At 38.0% G+C, this 20508-nt stretch overlaps 1 protein-coding gene across 3 annotated transcripts in view; it reads left to right on the top strand.

Annotated features, from left to right (window-relative positions):
- The window catches only part of MDFIC (MyoD family inhibitor domain containing), an 81733-nt gene that overhangs the window by 20330 nt on the left and 40895 nt on the right, over positions 1-20508 (top strand). For 2 of the 3 annotated variants that reach the window (XM_054726226.1, XM_008152414.3), the window contains exon 3: positions 138-260. The exons of the other annotated variant lie outside the window; for it this stretch is intronic. In XM_054726226.1, coding sequence (XP_054582201.1) covers positions 138-260 — 123 coding nt within the window. The remainder of the gene's footprint in view (positions 1-137; positions 261-20508) is intronic. 3 annotated transcript variants of the gene reach the window in all.

The raw sequence follows: 20508 nt of genomic DNA, 5'->3' as shown, positions 1-20508 counted from the left end.
GTCAGTAGAGTTACTGCTCCCATTTTCTTAAATTTTTGCAGACTCAGAAGCATTTAGGAAAAAAAATCTATAAAATGAAAAAAGTAGAGAAAGATATGCAACATTTAATGATGATGAATATATATTTTTTTATACAGATAAATGTGAAAAAGAAAATACCGAGAGAGATATAACTCATGCTACGAATAGCTGCTTCACACATGGAGAGATGCAAGACCAGTTCATTTGGGGAAATTGTTCAGAGGATGAACTCATCAGAAGTAAGTACTTTTAGAGCAAATTGCAGTGATTTGGGGATATGACTGTGATAATATGCTCTGAGTTAATTGTCCCATATTATTTTGCTGAAAATCTATAAATCAGAATTTTCAGAATTTATCTGAAAGTGTTTTCACTAGAATTTTACAATAATAGGGCTATAAACTAGGATATAAATAATACTCTCAGTTTTCATCCTTTCTTTAGAAGAGAAGAATTTATTGAGCTGTAAATTTTGGACTCAGTTCTTAGAGAGATTTAGACAAAACTTATTTCCTATTTGAGCAGTGACTAAGTGAAAGTCAGACAATTCTAAGTGACTATGAAGCTAAAAAGATAAAGACAGAGCTAAAGGACAATTAGTAATACTTTGGTGATGCCATTTTAGTCCCTGTTCTTGTAAGTCAAATGATTCCAAACTTTTTTTTAATAATTAAAATGTTTATCACTCCTCCTACTTTTTTCTTTTTAAAAAATTCTCTCCCTCTTCCTGAGATTGCTGTGTAGAATGTATACAAAAGCTTTGGCATATTTTCATTTTATTCTGGGAATGTCCGGAAATAGCAGTATCTTTTGGGTGCTAGTCAGAATGCTGATTTCCAGTTGGGTTCTCTCTGGGGCTTAGGTTCTGGTCACTAAGTTCCCTCAGATGGGTTCAAGTGAATTGACCATGTAATGAATTGTTCTCTGTAGTAAGTGAATAAGTATAAAGATCTGCTGTGCCTCACCTGGAAGAGCATAGGAATATATATTTTGGAATTCTCCTTCATTGTAACCACGTTGCCATGTCCTATTCTATTCCCAGCATGGACAGAGGAAAAGAATTCTTTTCTGGAAATCAAGCGTTATTTTTAATTTAATTCTTCACTTCAGACACCCTCATTATATAGACCCTTTCTTGTGTTGCATATTACATTTACTTTGAATCTTTGAATATTTCTTTTCCTCTCTAGAATGCCCATTACCTGTCCTTAACTGAAGAAAGCAGAAACAGGAAAAAACCAACTTAGTAGAAAACATAAAGTAGCAATAAAACACTATTGAAGGAAATATAAAGATTTCAAACAAAAACTCTAAAAGTGAATGTGCTTTAATTTAATTTTAGGACATTTTCTTTTTCTTTTAAAAAATTTTTTGTCTTAGAGAATGGAATGGAAAGGAAATTAGGCTCAGAAATTAGTGAGGAGCGCCCTAGCTGGTTTCGTTCATGGAGAGAGTGTTGGCCCGCAGACTGAGGCGCATTCGGGAGTAACCAGTTGATATGTCTCACTCTCACATCGATGTTTCTCTCTCTGTGTGTGTGTCTCTCCCCCTCCCTTCCACTCTTTCCAAAAATCAGTGGAAAAATATCCTCCAGGTGAGGATTAAAAACAACAACAACAAAAAATTAGTGACGAGCACAATTTATATAGCTTTTTCCAAAGAATCAAATAAACACTATTTCAAGTAAGCGTTTAGTCCCAAAACATTTATATTGATTGTCTTCCATTTAAATGTTGACTCTGCTGTTATGAAACATAGTTTTTTAAGATATTGACAAAATCATATTTTATCTATGATTTCCTAACAACCAGAGAGTTAGTGAGAGCTAGAAGAGGTCTCAGAAACAATTTTATCTCCACCTTGGGGAGCATGATTGTTTTCTCATTTTATTTCATAGTCACAGAATTTTAAGTGTGTGTGTTTCATTTAATTGATTTAATTCCCTACTCTCCCTTCCCAAGACCCACATAAAAAACACACACAAAAAACGTGAATAAGAACTCTTAACACAAAAACTTAAATACAAACACTATTGCATAAGGATTTGGAGAGTCATATTTAATGTGTTAAAAATTTTTGTGCTATTTGATAAAACTTATAGTAACAGAAATTCATACCATAAATGGAATGGATTTAAAAGAAGTACTCTATTGTCAAAATTGATAAAGTGTACAGTGATAAAACATTGTAAATTTCATGAAATAGATTTTTTTTAAAACTTTTTTTATTGAAATGACGAAGCCTGTACCATGGGACACTGGAGAATTTGGGGACAATTGTGTAGTTTCCTACTAATATGCATTGAAGGAATGCAGAGAGAGAGAGAGAGAGAGAGAGATGCATTGCCCCATCTGAGAGGGCTGCTGGGAAAACTGACAGATGAATGGATATTCAAAAGATAATGGCCAATGACAGTAACGCCGCTCCTTCCTGAAACATAAACTGGCAATAATTTCTAAATTTATTTGTGGGTGACATTGGACTCTGAATTCTGTTAACAAATTTAAAAACAACCTATCTTTTTGTTATTTTCCTGGTCACACTTTTCCTGACAAAGGCGATTTTATTGGGTCTACAGGAAGGATTTGGTATCTGCATATCTGGATTTGCTGAAATGGAACATTTATGTCATCTTTAAACCAGACTCAAGTATGGAGAGCATTTGAAAGTTTGATATTGTGATAGCTTCTGCTATTCCAGCTTCTTAATATGAAGCTCTACAAAGCTGCCTGAATTTCCTTCTTTAGCCTTTCCCAGTATTTGGCCCTCTCCATGTAATTTAGTGTTTGTCTCTCTTAACCCTGCAGTTAGGGAGATGTGTGTTTTCCTCTTGGTTCAACATCTGGCACATTTTGCGGGCCCACTGAATCTTTCGTAATAACAATAGGCCCTGGAAAGAAGGCCCTGGCTCAGAGCTGCGTGGGGGAGGAGGGGAACATCTGTGGTGAGTCAGGATCAGACTGGCTCCCGTTCCAGGAGTCCTGTGTGGAGCCCCGAGCACCATGGAAGAGGCAGACAGCTGGCTCTCATGGAACTGATTTCAGTGTTCCCACTGCAGCGTGAGGTTAACTGGATAGAGGGATCAGCAGAAAAATGAGGCCAAGCTGGGGTGTGGGAACATTTTCAAATGCACAACCCACTCTTTTTCCAAGCTTCCATGGGACAACTCAGCTGCATAAGCAAGAAGTGAAGGAGAGTGGCTCTGTTTAATACGACTTCTTTTTCTCTACCTATTCTTGAGCGTGGTTAGTGAGGGCTGACAGCTAACATCACCTTGTCCCGCCTGCCTGCTGCCTGCTTTGTTGGACATTTAAGGCATAATTTATAGGGGACTGTTAGCTGTCAGTATGATGAGGCTGTTTTTACTTTTCTGAGAATAACTGAGCTCTGGAAAGTCAAGGGAGTGGCTGCTTTGGAAATTGTATTCTAATTAAAGGGTGTATTCTCAGGCCTCATAAAGGAGATCCAAGCTGAGAATAATTTCCAAATTATTCTGTGAACTTTAATCCTGACCTCAACTGGACCACCCACTTGTGGCTCATACTTGGTTCCTGCTCCACACAGAAGTTCAGGCTTTGTCTGCCTTCCCTGGTCCTTCTAGAAAACATTGCAGGTGGCAGGCCGGAGGTACTGTGCTCTCAGGGCCTGGAGCCCTAATTGGTTGCCCTTGAGTTGCTAATTTATTAGAATTCTTTCTGGAAGCTATAAATAAAAGAGAGGAAATCCATGTGGAATCAAACATTTCGAATAAATAGGCCACGCATACAATCTGGTCAGGGAATGTGCATTGTGATTCTCTTTCTTATGAAATTTAAATTAAAAAGATAATCCTAACCACTCAAGTTTGTTACAAAAGCAAACACACGAAACACCTAAATTAGGTCAGTAAATAAGTAACAACTAAATTGAAGTTTTGTAAGAAGACTTTATAATTGGAAATTATAATTAGAAAGATTTTATTTTTCATTGTGAACTTTTATTCTTTTTACAGTATACAAGGCTTTCATATTCTGAGAAAATATTTTGCTGTCTAATTTAACTTCTGGAACGGGGATTACATTTTGGGGTTCATAAGGGCATCTTTTAAAGGGAACCCTGGTTAAGACTTTGGCTTTTCTTGTCATATTAGCATATATGACACGGTACATAATTTGGAACTATGCCTTGTTTTAATCATCACTGTGTCTCTGACTTAGTTAAATAAATGTTGCAGAAAAACGGCACCCTCAATTAATATTAATTTTTCTATTTAACCCACAATATGAATAAACTGATAACAGGCAATAGGCAACAATTCGTTTTTTAATTAGACTAGTAAAGGAACAAAAGTAGCATTATGATCTAAGATTTTAGGGGGACTTCTAAGGTAGGAAGGAATGTGTGTGTGTGTGTGTGTGTGTGTGTGTGTGTGTGTGTGTTCCTATGCTTTACTCATAAGCATGTGTAATATTTTCCTTTAATATAGGTCAAATTCTACTTTTCTAATTATTTCCTATATATAGAGAGAGAGCTTGCATTTTCTTTGTTCCTCTTTCTAAAGTGCCTCAGGTCTCTAGCTCAGATTTTTCTAGGTCTTTTTGAAATTTCTTACTATTTAACTTTATCCTTGGACATTGCTTTTATAAAAATGTCTCCTAATTCAAAATGTCATTACTTAACTGCAGAAATTTTCTTGAGCTTCTCTTCTGAAATAAATTTAAATTAAACTATTTTGCTCACCTAATTTTCTCCTTTGTGGTTTTGTAGAATTCCCAAGATCTGAAGCAAAGTTAGAATGTTCTATTTAAATGGTAATCCCCATTCTATTTAACCCATTTATTCATTTTGAGGAGTTTTTAGCTCTCATAATAGTAAGCACTTAATTGGTAGTAGAATGCAAGCCCTCTTTCTCTAATTCACACTTGCCTCCTTTTTATGCATCATGCTTATCACTCGTCCTGCTGCTTGAAACCTTTCTCTTGGCATCCTCTCAACATCAACGGGCTCCGTTGTTGGAAATACTATTATTTCTTTTCCTAGCCTTTGCCAGTTTGCCACTGATCACTCCTCAGTGAATACTGTTTCATCACTTTGGGGAATACCTCCTTTATGTAAAATATTGAACGAAAGGCAAATCCTCAAGCGTGCAATCCATACAGTTAGGGCATTTCTTACTTTGAAGGTAAGGAAAGAATACCAAGAGGTTGGGATTAAATTTTTCAGTGGCTCTCATGTTTGAATGAACATTAGATTAAGTATTACTTGGTTTTCTTTAGAATTAAATTTATGTAAAAGAGACCTTAAACAAGCCCCACCAGATACGTAACACCCAGTAAGACTGGGATACGTAGTTTTTGTGTGACATTTCCTAGGTTATCTAAGATTCTTTCCTAGGTTATCTAAGATTCTTTCTCTAATACTTCATGCTCATTCATTTTAGGAGCCCATCTTGGGAATAAGTCATGTTACTTTCACCTCGGTGTATTTCCCTTCTTCTTTTGTCTCTCAGAAAAAAATTGTTTTTCAGTAATCTGACCAAACAGTTATTTGGCTGTGGTGCAGATTAGTTGACGGTTGCTGTTAAAGAGGATTCTTTAAAAAATATATATATTTTTATTGATTTGAGAGAGGAAAGGAGAGGGAGAGAGAGAGAGGAATATCAATAATGAGAGAGAATCATTGATTGGCTGCCTCCTGCATAGCCCCTACTGGGGATCGAACCCACAACCTTGGCATATGTCTGACAAGGAATTAAACCCTGACCTCCTGGTTCATGGGTTGATGCTCAACCATTGAGCACACCGGCCTGGCAAGAGCAATCTTTAACCATCAATTATTCCTAAATCCAACTCATGGTTAATCATAAACTATTTTTGATAGCTTCCTGTATTTATCTTATTGGTCAAAGACAACCATTAGGCTATGTTCTAGAATGGAGCTCAAGTTTCCTGACATACTTCTTTCTCAGAGTGTATTTTCCATGTCAATCTGGGTTCTGCCCAAATAGCTGGAGAGAACTATTGACCATCTTTTTTTTTTTTTTTTTTAACATCTTAAATTCAGGGTCCTGGAGACCAATGGAAACTAATTGCCAGGACTCAGAACCTGGATGTCTTATGACTATACGTATTGGGCAAGTTGTCTAATGTCTTTGAACTCTACTTCCTCATTTTAAGATGAATGGTACCATTACTTGATACCCCATTGTGATTTTTGAGGATTATACAAGAAAATGCATATTGTACACTTTATTAGTACAGAGCTAAGTGAGCAAATACTCATGAATTTATCAATTTTTGTTATTATTGTTCTTGGACTCAGATATCAGTTTTAAGGTTCTGTGTGTGTGTACACATAAATATATATAATTTCCTTCATCATTCCATTGGGTTATATATCTAGACATGCTAGGTACATAGACCAGGCCTTTCTGAGACCCTTGATAGATATTTATGTCCACAACAAATAGCACAGTGGATACTACATGATTTATGATTAATAAATGATGACTGAAGTGTATTGAATTAATGAGGGGAAGAAAGAGATGTGTTTTACATGTTGCTTCCATTATTTCAGACTTTAAGGTCCTATGACAAAGATTCTAAATCACTACATTTTTCTTCTTATTCCTTCTACCCCTCTTCTTACTCCCAAGCCACATATGGTTTATTCATGTCATTTCAGTACTTATAGATGACCTAATGAAATTAAAGCAAGCAAGCCCTTAGTTTGACTGCTATTCACTGGTCAGGCTATTCTGAAGAGTTATCAGGGAACTGTTAGCAGTGCTCTGGATGACATTCATTGTCTACAGAAGTGGGTAGGAATGACACTTTATCGAGGCCCTTTTTTGAACTCTTAATCTTTGTTTTTCTTTCCTATATGTAAGAAAAATGTTTGAGAGTACTTTAGTTCCATCTCTTCTTCATCTCACCGTTCCCTGCTTACCCCCTACCATCCCATCATCCCACTCTCCTTACTTCTCTCCCTTCTTCCTTTTCATATCTTACTCTGCCTTTCTAATTTGGTTTTTAAATGCTTTGTATACTATAAAGTACAATGTATGCTGTTACTGTTGTTCTTATTATTACTTTTAATGTTATTATTCTAATTTATTACTTTACCATTCACCCTTATCATGAACCATGGCTCATTCAATTTCCAAGCTATATTTTTGTACACTTCGTCAAAGATTTTCAGAATCTTCCTGATACTTCTAAAATTGTTTGATCTTTTTTGGGGGAGAAGAGATGGTATTGAAGTACAAGTGGATGAAAGCTCTGTGAGGAAACCAGATTTATACCTTTCCCATTTGGGAGTTCTTCGAGCCTCAGGGAATAGCTGAGGCCTGGGAATTAGTTTTGAGATCACTCTGAATCTGCTAACCACAGAAAAAATAAATTACATTCAGTGATCACGACCATAAATGCTGCGGTCTAGATAATTTTAGTTCTCAAACCTCAAACTTCCTGGATCTGAACAGTGTGTGAATTTGCACATAAATTATTTTTTGGAGTATATGTTGTTATATTGAAGTTTCAGGATTAGCAGTCGAAATATAACTTTGAAAACTGAATAAAAAATCAGTTGCCTTAAGAGGGAGTACTTACAGTGTGTTTGCACAGTGTTATGGTGGGGACACAGTGATGAACATTAAGGTGTGGTCTCTGCATTCAGTCTGGTGGAAGAGATAGGCAGTTCACCTTGAAGTGGCAATGAGTGCTATGATGGGAAGTGTAGGCTACTGTATGTTCTCATTTGAGAAGCACATATCCTTGTATGAAGGAGGGGTCACAGAAGGTTTTCTGGAGGAAGAGATGTCTATGATGATACCTAAAGGAGTTAGCCAATCCAAGCATAGCATGGGGTGGGGGACAGAGTGTGTTAAGCGAAAAGGACAACACACCTATAGTTTAGAGATAAGAGATAAACTGGCCCGTTTGAGAAGAATTGGAGAAGTTTTTGTAAGCTGGAATGTAAAATGTTAGATGAGGTATGGAGAGAGATGGGAGGGAAAGAATGGGTTAAAGGAAGATGGAAAATGGTGAAGGGATTAGCAACTTAATCAAACTAATATTACAGTTTGGCTATATTTGGGGTGATTACTATTGCAATTGTTAGAAAACAAGAATGGGAAGAACTGAAAACAGGTCTGTCAGCTGGGAGACTTACATTAATCCAGTTGAGAAAGGAAGCTGTCTTGGACTGAGGTAATGGCAGGTAGGATTGCAAGAAGTAGGGGTACAATTCAGTAAGACATAGGGGTTATGGGAATAGCAGTTACTGAATAGGAGGCCAAGATTTTGTTTGAACAAGTGGTAGTTGTGGTAAAAGGACAATGGGGCCACGTATTTAAGGACATTGTTCAAAGGGAGTTTGCTGTGAGAGGTGGTAGAAGTCGGATGGGTAGGGAAGGAAGTAGACACAAGTAGGGTATTACAAGTAAGAAGAAAACCAGAGGGGGTAACAGTCCCTAAAGATTTCTGTACTTTAAGAAACAAAAAGGGTATAGCTACAATAAGGGTATGGCATAAGTGGAAAGAGAAAATGGAGTGTGGTAATTAGAAATATAAATTTAAGATTTCTGAGGTGGAACAAGCCCAGGTGAGGACTAAACCAAGGTATGGACATGAGGTTGGGTGACTGAAATAACCTCTCCTACACCCAGAGTGCTAGATTTGGAAGAGGTTTTGGAGGCTTCATAAAAATTACCATATTTAGCAGGTGCGGAAATAAAAATCTAGATCTTTTGCCTAATCAACATGACTCAAAACAGGTAAATCTGGGGCTTTATCTATCGTGAGTGTGTGTGTGTGTGTGTATGTGTGTGAATCTCTTGGATTCCTCATTAAACCATAATGGTTTTGAAGCCAACCAGTTCTTTGTTGCTTTGCCCTAAGATTAGTCACCTGTTGTAGATGAATGGAATAATAATTTGATCTTCTCTAGAGCTGAGGACCCTGTAAAGAACGAATGATAATACATATTGTTTCAAGCCCTTGGTTTTCTTTATTATAAGATTCTAAAGGGTCTTCACAACTTAGTTCAGTAGCCATACAAGATTGGGATTTTTAGAAAAGATATATCTCATTGTGTGTGTGTGTGTGTGTGTGTGTGTGTGTGTGTGTGTGTGTGTGTCTGTCTTTGTGCTTTTCTTAATGGATGATGTATGTCTCTTCACAATAGTTACCTCTAGGGAGTTATGTAAAATTGAGAACTTATTGGTGAAGAAGACGTTCAATTATTATTCTGTATATTTTATTCTGTTTTGTTGTCTGTTTTTTTGCTCACGAGGTGAATTGTCTTATTATATTAAAAGCAATAATATTGTTAAAAGAAAATTCTCCTAGATAGCAAAAACTACTAGAATGAGGCCCAACTTCTCAAAGCCTCATCTGAACCCAGTCACTTGTGGGAAATGTTTCAGGTCACAGATAAGCCAGGAGATTTCATTTCCTTCAGGTTCTGCATAATTTTGGAGGTGGAGAACAGTGCACAATGAGAATGCAGGGCCCCTTGTTAAAAATGATCAATTTTAAGATGGCAAGAGCGGAACATTAAATGGAGTGCAAGCCTTTCTAAGCACAAACACAGGGCTTGTGGCCATGGAGACAGTGAGGGAGTTAAGGATTCAGAATACCTTGCACACATTTTATAATTGTTTTCAGTAAGTTCCCGAAGTTCAGGAATGAAGGAGTTCTCTCTGGGCTTGGCAAATCAGTTGATTGTAGTCAGAAGCATGAGTAGTTTGTGTAGCTATATGGAGCATCGGCGATGCGGCAAATTCTTGAAGGTAGTGGTTTCTACTTTTGTGCAGCCACAGAAGGGGTGAGACTGTGCTAGCTCCATAGGCTCAGTCGGGAGGGCGACGGGGTGCATCCGAATGAGGAGCATTGGTGGAAGTCCCCCTGCACTCCTCTCAGAAGCTCCATTCTCCCTTTGCCATGGCACAGCTGGGAGTCAATACTACTACCTGTCCAGTGTTTCTTTCAAGGAGTCCTTCAGGACTTGGTGATAAATCCATGCTCCACTAGAAGCTGGATTCTCCCCAGATCCCTGAGTTCTACAGCAAGACACACAAAAGTCAGAGAAATCTCTTTTAAAACCCTTAGTGCTGATATTAGAGGGTTAAATTACATTAAGTGAACAGAGAAGAGAGTGGGTGGAGAAATTGGTTCTGCTGTGGAACATTATTTAATTAAATACATTTTCCATGGTTCTTTAGAACTTGGACTGGGAAATTTAAGAGGGAAAAAAAGATTCCCTCCATCTCAAATTGTAACATATAATTGATTCATGCCGATGTCATTGTTAAAAGACTACACATCTCATCTATGGATGCTGCCCATCATTCCTGTCTTTATGAAAAATATATTAATGTATCATCTATGTAAAGGCCTAGCTTTGCAGGTTATATTCTCCATATTCTTTCAGCCTACGAAGGTGCTGTCATAATCACAAAGGTGATTAATAATGTAGGCAGCAGCCGTGACAATAACACACCCATGGAACAGTGTGATCATGTGTAATTATAATTTTCCTTCAATTTCTTTGAGTTCAGTCCTTCTTATTGCACTTCTCTCATATTCAGTAAATTTTCAAAAATCTCATAGATCTGAATATGAATATTTACTATTAGAAATGTAAAATTAAATCCATATTCCTACAGATTTAAGTTTTCAGTATTTTTTTTTACTTTCGTTAGTTTAAGATGGTTGATTTTTTGGTCTGACTTTACATTTTGAAAGAAGCAGAAGAAAAGCCATTCGGTATTTTTTATTTAAATATTTATAAACTTGCCTTTTAATTTTTAAACAAAAGGAATTATTTTTATATTAAATTTCAAATATTATTTCCCAATGAAATATATATTTAATAAAAATATTTTATAGAGGTTTAAACAATACTGACTTTTGCCATAAAGTCCAAATTTGCTTGGACTAATTCAAGGCGGGGTATACATCTTCAGGCTATAAGATCATCTGACTATTTCAACATTAAATTTGCTCTAGTTGCCAATCTAGTACCTAAAAAGTTGATGTAAAGGGATGCTGGTGGTACATTAATTCCCATGGAAACTGAAAATCAGATGGCAGAACCTTAAATGAGCCACTGTGTTTAGTGTGAAGTGGTGTTGATTGTGATGTTGTTGTAACTCTTTATTCATGCCTCCTCTACCTTCTAGCATAAATTATTTGATCCCTAAGTAATATCTTAATTGTCCTCTTAAGTTAAGAGTTCCCAGTGTTTAATGTAAATTTTTAAATATTTATTTGAAATCACATTGATTCTTGCCTTTCTTAATTCTAAAGACCTTACACCCATTTCACTTTAGCCATCTTATAAATATGGACACACCTTGGACCTTGTTATCACAGAGTTGTGCTCTATTCAAAATTTTGAAATCGGCTATTTACTGTCTCATTTCTTCTGTGCTTTAATAATTATGCCTAATCTTCTTTGTTATTTTCAAACCCTTATTAATTTTTCTCCTTCTTAACTTCATCTGCCTTGGTTTTTTTCATGACCGTCTAAGAGAACCTCAAATGATCTTTCATTATCTCCTAAATTCTATGACCTTATGCCATATCTTCCAAGCTTATTCTGAAACGAAGGTAACAGACCCCACCATCAGTTTGAAGTTCCAAGGGCTGTGGAACACAGAGAAAAAATCCTATATAATAAATTGCTAATATGCAAATCGACCGAACGGCAGAACGACCAATCGCTATGACACACACTGACCACCAGGAGGCAGATGCTTAACGCAGGAGCTGCCCCCTGGTGGTCAGTGTGCTTCCACAGGGGGAGCGCTGCTCAGCCAGAAGCCAGGCTAACGGCTGGCGAGCGCAGCGGTGGTGGTGGGAGCCTCTCCTGCCTCAGCAGCAGCGCTAAGGATGTCTGACTGACGGCTTAGGCCTGCTCCCCACTGTGAGAGGGTGCAGGCCAGGCCGAGGAACACCACCGCCCCCCCCCCCCCCCCCCAGTGCACAAATCTTGTGCACCGGGCCTCTAGTGTTATATAACAGAGGATTAGCTCTAGTATAAATGTGTGTTCTCTAATGGTAACCAAGTCATCTTTACTACTCACCTGTATTTTCATTTCTAGTTAGTTTCCCCTTTTGGTCTATTGTTGCCTTTTGTTGTTATGGCATTGTTTTATAAAGACTCAGATTATATTCTAATTCCTTCATTGCTGAGACATTTAAAGTTATATTACCACCAGCTCCTCGGTACCTGGGTATATTAACACGGGTTCTGGGGCACAGCACATGGCTGATAATATTAGCCCATCTTCATCTCTGCCCTGAAAGGGTTAAATACAACTAAAATAGTCTTTGAACTTGATGCGTCTTTAACTTTTCCCAGTTGACCTCCCTTAGTCCTCACTCTTTCTGTAGCATTTGACAGGATGTGTTTATTGCTTGAATTTTCACCCCTCTTCTGCCACTCTCCTCCCTCTTTCTGCTTCTCAGCTGCACTGGCTTTCTCTCAGTGCCTCCAATGCCCAACGTTTCTTTCTGTTTCTGGGCCTTTGCATACCAGGTCTCCCTCCAGACTTAATTGTCACTTCCAAAAAGAGGCCTTCCCAGACCTCTCAATCTAAAATGAGTTTCTCCATTCCCCATAGAACCCTTTCCTTCCTAGCCATTGTCACAATTTTAAATTTATTTTTGCTATTCCATGACTAATGTCTGTCGGCTTTAAGTTGCATCCCCAGCAATTAGCATCATCCCAGGACCACAGTAAACTTCCAGTAGACCATTTTGGTTGAGTGGCTGTGGGAATAAAATAAATTGTGCTTTTTTTCTCCACTACTTCCCTTTATCAACTTTTGCCATCGCAAAAATGCATCCCTGGCTCTTCCCACGATGCGTCCGGTATTTTCCTTCTCCCAAGCTTCACTCAAGTTACTTGTCTCCTCACATCTCCTGACATATGGGCAGGCCTTCTGTGATTTCCCCCTCATCTGGACTCACAGTGCTTATCTTCATCTCTCCTAAAGGACTCGTTAATTTCACAATTACAGTGCACATTGTGATGGGCCTCTTCCTGTCACTGAGTGGAAGGCCCCTTAGAGGCAGGATTGGCATCTCATTCTGCTCTGTAGCCTGCACAGTGCATAGCCCAGGGCCATGAACAGAGTTTGTTCCTAATACTTACATGTTAATTGTTGAATAAATGAAAATCTGTACCTTTTGACAACGTTTAGCTTCTCTGTAGGAGACTGACAGCTTTGAATTGTTTAAGCTATAGTAAATTGCCTTCAAATGTGGATTGACTATCTTTGTTTCTCTTAAGGAGCTCATTTTCTCAGTCTCCAGTTCATTCATACCAAAGGATGCTTTTTATTAGTAATATTGACAATATTATTACTTAGAGCTTTTTGTAGTTAATGAAAATTTTCAAATTGATGATCTAACTGGGCCTATCAGCACCTTTATCAGGCAGATGGATAAGTATTATCTATAGGTGACACTGAGCTCAGAAAGTCAAGTAGCTGTTCTGCTGCTGCAAGGCTGATATCCTGATCACCCAGCAGTGAGTCTCAAATCAAGGGAATAGAGGGATGAGTAGAGACTTTGTGGTCTCCTAAAGATTGCATTAAAATCACAGGGGAGTTGGCAGTTTTCCCAAAGTATTACCTAATTTAAAGCCCCAAATTCTATCGTATATTTCCCTCGTTCAAATTATTGCCACTCTATCACTATTAATGATGTGACTGTATCCTGCCTTTGTGTTGGGTCAGAAAAAAAATTGGGAAAATTGCAACATATACCATACTCCTTTAGAATTTCATCTTTGTTGTGAGTAATTCAAGGCAATTCCTGCTCTAAATATATTTAATATGTACTTGATATCTTAGAAAAAGGGCTTTTTCGTTTTCAGAACTATTGACTCATTGCCTCCATGAAAACTTGGTCTCATTCCAAGACAGAGAATCTTAGCATCTGCTGTTCTTTTTGTGGTATGAAGGTATACATGTAATCTGTTTCATAATATTGGGAAAATAACTGTTATAATTTGTACTTGGAGCCTTGTTAAATGGCACGAGGTTGGTGGCACATTGAAACTTGATGTAGCTATAGGAATTATTATATTAGGAACATTGATATATTAAACCAAAATCAAGGTTTACTAGTATGTTATATATGAGTCAATTTTTTAAAATTACTTTATTGAGTAAGGTATCACATATTTGTCCTCAAAACCCCCCCCTCCCATTCCCATCCCAAACCCCTCCACACGCATGCCCCCACCCCCCTGTTGTCCGTGATCACTGGTTAGGCTCATATGCAAGCACACAAGTCCTTTGGTTGATCTATCTCCCTTATCCCCACCCTCCCCTACCTTCCCTCTGAGGTCTGACAGTCTGATCGATGCTGTTCTTGTTCTTCAGTCTATGTTGTTCATCTTTTCCCCTAGATGAGTGAGCTCATGTGATACTAGGAATACACTTATAGGAACCGAAAATGAGACAAGCAATAATGGTTATGCTGAGAGGCAAATGAATCAGTCTATAGTGAGTTTCTTTCTGGGCCAACAGTTCTTTTGAGTCCCAGTTTCTATGTCCAACAGTTCTTTGTGTGTACATAACAGCAATGATATTTCAGTTCTGGATGGTGGACAAATGGTGGTAATGGAGGTCCGACCCTCTCTGGTTTGGTCCTGGGCAACCTGCAGCGACGCACAGCTGCTGACTGCTAGTATGGGAAGGCATCGTCAGTGTCTTCCATCTCTGGACTGTTTCTCTTCTGTCTTCATGGCTGGAGCAGTCCTGTCGATTCCTCTCTGTTGCAGGAATCCACATGGTCTCGGAGTTGTTTTCTGAAAATATACAAACATATTCTCGACCAAAAGTTAATAAAGGAATCTTTTCTATAAATTTGACTTGCGATCCTTTTTCATTTTTTGCCCAAACGATTTTCCTTTGGCTTGTTTTGACACCATGTGTGTTTTACCTGGGTGTCTTGTGCTTTCAGCGGCGCACTTTTGGAGGTGAAGGTCTCAGGGTCCGCGCGTCTGCAGCTGGGGTGGCAGGTCTTCTACCAGAGTGGCTGTAGTGTCCAGGTTTGCTTCCGAGACCAGACTGGGTGGTGGCGAGGCTAGGATTCTCGTCTCAAGCAGTTGTGTTCTTCAAGACGGCGGGGTCTCTGTGCCGCTGGTGTCCTCCCTGGAGTGTTTGCAGCGGCCGCCGGGTTTTGCCGTCTAAGACTGCCCGGATTGGAAGCCCCCTGGAAGAACTGCAGGGTCTAACTGTCTCTATTTCACTCACACACACACCCACACACGTCCACACACACCTCTGTCACTCCTTCACTCGATCACACACTCTCCCTCCCTACCTTCCTGCCGGTCCCCATCTTCCAAGTTCTATGAGTCTATTTTTTAAGAATAAAAGTCCTTTTGCCTGAAGAATTATAAATGTCTGCTTCTTTCATCTTCTTTTGACATTCTATCTAGAATTGGAGTAAGCTGTCTCTTTCAGTTAAAAATCTCTGGAATAAGTAGCTTTCTAATCAAGTGTTTGCGGATATATTGGAAAGAATATTTCCTTAACTATTATAGCTAGAGTTTGTTCTTGGAGTAAAGCAAAGTCTCTTGTAATAGAGATACAGTTTACCTAAGAGTCATATTAATAAGTAAAAAAAAGATCAGCTTTTTGAATAATATATGAATTCATATGATATCAGTGGTATCTAGGCATTTGGGACAATACATAATTAGTTTGAATTCCCTTTGAGAGGGAGATGTGGATGTTAAAATAAATTGCTGATGAAGCATATACTTTGGAGAACAGTGTATTTCAAAACTTTGTGCAATATCAGCGATTTCTTTCAATGGTATGGAAGTATAGCATAACACTGAGAAGATTTATTAGGGGCAATTTTAAACCATTCTTACTGTATAAAAGTTTATATTTGCTCACTTAGGAGTAGCTACTAAAAGAAGAAGAATAACACATATTTATAGGCCTGCTGGGAAAACATTAGTGCTGTATAATTGTGGGCACCATTGTTTGCACCCAATAAAACAACAATAATAAATTTCTTGTGTAATAATAATCAGCATCACAATATTGAAGCATTTAAAAGGATTTGGCCATTTAATTATTAAGAATTATTCTTTTACAAAACACTGAATAATGGATCTTCTCTAGAAACATCAGCACTCACAGAGTAAGAAGACTTAGAGTTGTGGAATAAATATATTATGAGGGAGGAAGGGAGGAACAGAGTTTGGAATAAATTCATTTTATTAAGTAAAATTGAAAAAACTGCCTCTCTAGAAGGAATTACTTTTCTATCAGGAATAAATATTCCAAACTAAATTGTTCTTGCACTGTAGAATAGCTAATCATTCTCACCTTGAGGGAGCTCCATCAAAGCTTCCAGTTCTATCGTGGGAAATAGTCTATAATATACACAGTATATGTAGTATAACATGTTATGCAAGCAGTTTACCACCCACTCCGGGGGTTTTGAGACACACAAACAAAATACTGTACCTTCTCATTTTTTGCACTCTGAAATTGGTGCAGTTTATCATTGTGATCTTAAATATGTTCAGAAGTTTTCTTCCTGAGAAACAGCTCATTACTTAGCCAAGGGTGCCATCACTCCTGGCTGAGACTCTTTTTCAGGTTTGTTTATTTGGATAAACATTGGGTACATGATCAGTTCCTTGTCCCCCTTAAGCCTAAATTAAACCAGGGGTTTGTTATAACACTCACTGGAAAGAAGTCTTTAATTTAGTTTGTTTTTCTGATGACATCTACAGTGTTAAAGTAAAAGTATATAAATGGAACAGTTCGAAGAGTGCCTATTTAACCTGCAAAGAGCACAAACGTGTGGGAGTGCTCATTTCCGCATTTAATTTTGTTTTATTTTACTAAAAACTCACAAAAGCCCACTATCACTTCTTGGACCTAAAAAAACAAAACAGGATAACAAAACTCACAGAGTCAGAACCTACAGCTCTGGTAGGCTGAGTAGATGCGATTATAGCATCTATTATATGTCAGCAATGATGACATATTTTAGTGCATGAAACACTGAATTGCAATGAATTGAAAATATGGGTAGTTTATAGTCCTAGAATAGCATTTCTTAGGGAGAAAGTATGATCTTGAACATTTTGGGATGGTTTTACTCTTTTCCCTTTTATTTGCTGGCACAGTGTTGTTTTCACTTCCTTTCATAGTAATACACACGTGGAAATATTTGCGGGTGGTCTATTTCTAAGAGAGGCTTATTATTACATGTGTCTCAGCGACAATGAATCCCTATGGTATTTTTTGGGCAAAATATTAAAACTCAGCCCCTTGGAAAATTATTGTTATTCAGGTAACTTAATTTTTATAAGTCTTCATAAGGGCTGCTTCAACTGAAAGTGTTTCCAGTCAGTCAGGCCTGATGCAATTCATCCTAGTATGCCCTACAATTTTAAAATACTTAGAATCTCACCTCCTGTTAATGACTGTGTATGAAGACCAGAAGAGCTGGAGGTGTCACAGATGACAGGTACAAACATAGCATGGTGCTTTTTTTTCAGTACGGGAAGGTAACACACGTGCCAAGCCAATTAGCTTAACCACCATGTTCTAAATAATAATAAAAAAGCATATGGAGGAAAACTGAAAATGAAATAATGGCCAGAAGCTTGTGTTACTTGTTAGCCAGCTTCTGGTCAGACATAGTAAAAGGGCAGCTTTTTCAACACCAGTGCTTAGAAAAAGGCTGTGTGTGTGTAGTGAGGTGTGAAATGCTATAATTTATATTCTAATCCTGCCTAAAACTTACTTGCCATGGGGCATAGGGTCACTTTTTTCTTAGAGCTTCAACTTCTGCATCTTCAGAATATAGAAGGAGGTACACCTGCTCTCGCTACCTCATGAGGTTGGTAGAGGGTCAAACATGAAAACCTAAATGGAGATGTTAAGACTAAGTATCTAGGTGGATATTAGTGATACACACTGAAGAGAATAACTGTTATCTCAGTTAGAGGGAGACGTACAGGATCACCCTTAGTTATTCCTCGGCAAGAGTGAGACCTCTTCTCTCATTGCATTGTCAGGCTAGCCCAGGGATACTACACGAAGAACCTAGCAGAGAAAAGTAGAGTGTGACCTTTTGGGTTCTCTCCTTGGTTACCCAGGAGTTAGGGGAAAGAGTTGAGGAGTTACATGATCCTAAAGCAAAAACCACAAAACACATCAACAGAGTTTCCCACAAAAACATGAGGAAACAAATGAGACACTGCACTCGTTAGACCATCTTTATTTTTTTATTGTTATACTTTTAATCCTCACCCAAGGATATTTTTTCCATTGATTTTAGAGAGAGTGCAAAAGGGGCGGGGAGGGGAGAGAGAGAGAGAGAGCGAGGCATTGGTGTGAGAGAGTCACATCAGTTGGTTGCCTCCTGCACCTGGTGGCGGGGAACCTGCAACCAAGGTCCGTGCCCTTGACCCTTAGGTGCGGAGGCTGACACTCTAACCACTGAGAACACTGGTCAGGGCGAAGTCTCTTTAATTTAAAATTAATTTTCAATTCTAATATAATGGAATGTTAGATATTAACATATTCAAAAGAATATTGCAAACATCAGGATATCAACCACTCATTTAACAAGTAACATTTTGCCAAATTTTCTTGTTTGCTTTTGAAGAAGAAAACATTTTTCTTCACCATGGGAGATTGAATATATTCCATTCTTTTCGGAAATCACACTTAAATGATAGTAGGTTAATAATAATTTTTAAAATACTTAAATTTAAAGAAAAAGAGAACAGAAAAAGAAAACAATGGCAAATCATAAATGTTAAGTATTTTCTGAAAGATGGAAAGTAGATGGAGAAATAATAACTGACTTTGTAGCAGAAGTCAGAACCTAACTGTTAATGTGACACACGATGGTATACCAAAAGGCTCTAATCTAGAGGCATAAGGCATGTGGAACCTGGGATGAATTTAAGATTAGAGAAACATGTCATTTGAAAGTCTGGGTACAGAAGACTTAGAACATTGGTTCTCCTCCTGCCCCCAAATCTGAGCAGCCATGTTACTCTTACACTGACCCTCACAAGGCACAAGAAAGTGATGCTCAGGAGAAATTTAAACCAGAGGGGCTCCAGACCCTGGGCATCTGGCATAGCAGAGCGTGGGAGCGAGAGGCACCCTGATCACAGGGTGCTCAGTGAAATCGACTGCCTGAATGATGAGACACATACGCAGTCCAGTTCTCTTTTTCCCTTAAACGTTGATGGTCACTATCCAGAAATCGCAAACCAATAGAGAACAATATTTATTTTCATATTCTCTTTTGTTCACTAATATTCCAGTTTTGTAAAAATAAAAAAGAAGAAGAAGCTATTTAATCTTACTTCCTACAGGTTGCCATTGTCACTAGTAGCAGCCCTGAGCCCCTGGCACCTGGCTAAGAGCAGAGGGGCTATGGACCTTGTTACATTAGTAATTGTTGTCTGCAGGTGGACAGAAAAGTGCTCAATCACTAACTCCTTCAGGTTAATCTTTTTCCCCAATGAATGTTCCTATTTAAAGTGTCACACCTTCCACCCTCTTCTACGTTTTTCTCTAGAATAAGAAAATGTTAATAATTATGTCAATAGATATTATCTAGATGGCTTAGATTCTAAACTACAAGACCCCAACAAAGTGGGTGCTTCCATCGATTCCTTGCAGGTTATTTTCTACACGTTGACAGTGAATCACGGACCCATCCTCTTGCAGTATTAAAGCTGGGGAAGGTGCCTGAGAGATCAGTGTGTTCAACCTCTGTGTTTTTTTAGTTGACACATTGAAGCAGCAACAGGTACACAGTTTGTCCAAAGATGCCCAGGTAGTTAGTGGCAGAATCAGGGCTATATTTTTGAAAATGGTCTTTGATTATCAATGAGAACATGTAGTTATCACTTGCAATTTTTGAACCACAATGTGGTTTGTGTGGCATTTGAAAGGCTATATTAATAGAAAATAGTTACTAGAAATTAATAGGAATTTTTAAAGCCCCAGGTAGACAGACTTATTCAATTCACCGTCTAATTGCTCATTTTGTTCTCCCCTAAGAATTTGCCTTTATGATAAAAATTGCTCTTGGTCAGCATTCTATCCATCTGTAGTTCCAGGATTAGAATTATGATTCTCCAGGGTAGTGCACAAGGCAAGAGATAAGGTAATCCCTGGAGAGGGAGTATATTTTTTGAAACCACACAAGGTATCACTAACGGGTGTGTGTTGTTCAAATAAACCCTGTGGAGTTGGAACAAAGTTGAGGGCTACTGGTAGAGAATTGTGTTTTAAATGAATAAAGGCGTCTGTTTTAGGAACTTGGAATTAAAAAAGATGAAGATAAATACAAAACAGAGTGATAGTTTCATTTCTAAAATCAGAGCAGATTCATAAGAATAATAGCAAGATTCCCTCACAACCATTCATTTTACTATTAAAGAACATCAAATAATTCATGCTATTTTCTCGAGCTTCAG

The sequence above is a fragment of the Eptesicus fuscus genome, chromosome 14, assembly GCF_027574615.1.
Source record: "Eptesicus fuscus isolate TK198812 chromosome 14, DD_ASM_mEF_20220401, whole genome shotgun sequence".
Lineage (NCBI taxonomy): Eukaryota > Metazoa > Chordata > Mammalia > Chiroptera > Vespertilionidae > Eptesicus > Eptesicus fuscus.
The sequence above is the reverse complement of the archived record's forward strand: the minus strand, read 5'-3'. Positions and strand labels throughout refer to the sequence as shown.